This window comes from Lygodium microphyllum, chromosome 21 (genome assembly GCF_053477565.2).
Source record: "Lygodium microphyllum isolate KBCC chromosome 21, Lygodium_microphyllum_v1.1.10, whole genome shotgun sequence".
In the NCBI taxonomy this organism is placed as follows: domain Eukaryota; kingdom Viridiplantae; phylum Streptophyta; class Polypodiopsida; order Schizaeales; family Lygodiaceae; genus Lygodium; species Lygodium microphyllum.
In genome coordinates, this window is record NC_141155.1 from 138,470,237 (window position 1) to 138,472,821 (window position 2,585).

General features: G+C 37.1%; 1 protein-coding gene across 1 annotated transcript; it reads right to left on the reverse strand.

Moving 5' to 3' along the window:
* Window positions 1-1,549: 1,549 nt before the first annotated feature.
* Window positions 1,550-2,089, reverse strand: LOC148018634 (uncharacterized). Its single transcript, XM_087661888.1, has 2 exons — window positions 1,860-2,089; window positions 1,550-1,752 (listed from the first exon to the last, which is right to left on the reverse strand). Exons 1-2 carry the CDS (start codon window positions 2,018-2,020, stop codon window positions 1,674-1,676), a joined length of 240 nt encoding a protein of 79 aa, XP_087518014.1. The 5' UTR covers window positions 2,021-2,089; the 3' UTR covers window positions 1,550-1,673.
* Window positions 2,090-2,585: the final 496 nt, after the last annotated feature.

The following is a 2,585-nucleotide window of genomic DNA, read 5'->3' on the forward strand; positions in this document are numbered from 1 at the left end:
TCATTTTATTCATTTAATTAACAACAAACATTCAAATCAGAACAATCTAACGTTCTAAAAACCCATAACTTTTATCCCTTGATAAACGTCTCCCCACTTCGTACCGCAATTTCGTCGTTGCTTATTAGTTTTTAAGTACTTAATTCATTTTGCGAATATAACGTCATTTTCTTCTTTTTCTTCACTAAATACAAATCAGGACTAAACCAGGTACTTTTCACACTCCAACTAAATCACATACATAGTTTATTTTACATTCCCATATTCCCTGTTAATTTATAAATAAATCTTAGTAGCCCTTCACTCTTCCTTGCAATCATCAGATGATTTCTTTTTAATATGAACAAAATATAAATCTTAAATTTGGATGCTGAGGCTTTCCCTCATACCATCAAACAATTATTTTATTACGTTTCCAATATTTATAATCTGAATTCAAAGTTATAATTTTCTTATCATCAGCAAATATCATAAAATACTATTACATCTCTCAATTTTTTTACCCATCCCCATGTTATTGAATAGTACATCACGTATCATTTACTTACTCAAATTAGAAACACCATGTTTATGAAAAAAATGTTTTTTTTCGATAGAATATAATTAAACTGATGTTTCTTTTCATCTTAAAGCTTACAAAAATTCATCAACAATCAAGAATTGTCTTTTCAGCTTTCCATGTAAAGATTCGTATTTTTATTGATAGAGAACAATTTTTTATTTAAGTGAAAATTGCTATTTTACTTTGAACATAACTAGTTTTGAATTTTTAAATATGTTAAACCATCTCTAAAAATTCTGATAAAAATTCAATAAATTTCCTGAGTCATAACCCTTATAGAAAAAAATGTCACAACTTATAAACTTCCAATCAGCCATTTTATAAAAATTTATTTGAGTCGTTTTTAAGTCATTTTTAAGCATTTTCTACTATTTTCTATTTTCAATAAATAGAAACCAGTTCACATAAATGTAAACAACCATTCAACATAGAAAAACAAGTTTCAAAGCATTTTCTAAAAATATTAAACTGAACATTTACTTATAATATATCATTCATTTTAGATAAATAGTTTAGGCATATACTTGTAAATCCCACGGGTCGTTGTCGCGCCTTTGAAAGCCGTGTCCTCTTGCAGTCCAACCAAGGAGAGTCTTGTGTCCCGCCAGTCGTTGCAATCGTCAGCTCGTCAATTTTTCTCTCCCTCTTCGACTTCGCACGACTTTTGCTCTATGACAATAGGAATGCCCCTTTTTGTTTCTTAAGTTTTAAGTTAACTCTTAATTAAGAGTTAATTGAAACTCTAGCTATGGTTTTGAATTGAAGAAGGCGTCGACTCTCAATGGCCAAGGTGACTATTGCAATATCTTTCTGATCTGTCTGCCAAATCGTACGCGAGCCGAGGCGATAAAACGAGAAGACAATCTTCATCCAGCCTACCACTTCAGATTAGACAAGTATATGGAAGCTCCGAATTCTCATAGAGAGAGATATGGCGTCGTGTGATGAAGGCATTGATGGAGCAATTCATCTTTCCTGCTCTTCATCAAATTCTCTTGCTGTATCATACAAAAAATTGTACAATGGAAGCAGCCAACTTTGGTAGACCCTTCTGCCTTCACTGGACGCCGCAATGCCTAGAACTATTTTGTTACAGAAACGTTCTAGATCATCATGTATTCAGGTAATTGGCGGCCATCATAAGCTCCAGCGATATTTCAGGCTCAATGGAAAACTCGACTTCCTTACCACTCGCAAACTGTCAGAGACCAATAAAAGTACTGGCAGACTTTCTCAAGGATTCGGGTGCTAATTTCAGGGAACGCAACCTCTCCATACTCCTTCTCTTGAAAGTTACCTGTCAGAGACGCAGAAATCGACAGCGTGAAGGCGATAAATCAGAAGTTCTGTCGAGGTAAGCATGTTTTTGATCGTCTCGGAGAGGAGGGCCGCAGATCTGTCGATGACAAACTCGAAGCCTTCGGCACTGATGAGCTTGACGGTGTCCTCCTTCCTCATTGTAGACCGTCGCTAGATCTACAGACCTATCCTCTCTTTCTATAAGGCTCTCCTCTCACTGTCTCGCGCCCTCTCTCTGAACAGTATGCAGGATGGCGCCTTATCTCAGAAGCGCACACAACTGCCATTTTTGCCCCCCCCCAAATTTTTCGAGACAGAGAGACGTCACCAGAATGTAACTGCCCCCCCTCCCCTTGATATCAAGAGCCCACATAGGGTAATATAGGCACCTTTACACCCTTTGGGAATGTCAATGTGTGAGGTATTACTACTAGTTGATGACCTCAATGACACAAGGACAACCCTTGCTCGTCTAGTCCAACCAACTTTACCATATGCATGGTAGCCAACAAACTTTTGTATTTCCTCGAAGGTTGCCGCAAAAGTCATTGACATGATGATGTCCATTAAAGACGATACGAACATCTCTTGCTTCATGCAACGTCGACCAGAAGCCAGAGTTCACTTGTGCACAACCAATTCCCTCTTGCTTAACTCTAGTTATTGAGCAAAGACTTGCCATACGTGTCTCAACTAGAGAAATGTGAAAATAAGCCAAGGCAGG

Excerpts from the sequence above, each read along its gene's own strand:
- LOC148018634 (XM_087661888.1), bottom strand. The coding sequence starts at position 2,020 with ATGAGGAAGGAGGACACCGTCAAGCTCATCAGTGCCGAAGGCTTCGAG. Across the intron at positions 1,753-1,859 it reads GATTTCTGCGTCTCTGACAG|TGGTAAGGAAGTCGAGTTTT; the intron begins GTAACTTTCAAG and ends ACAGTTTGCGAG.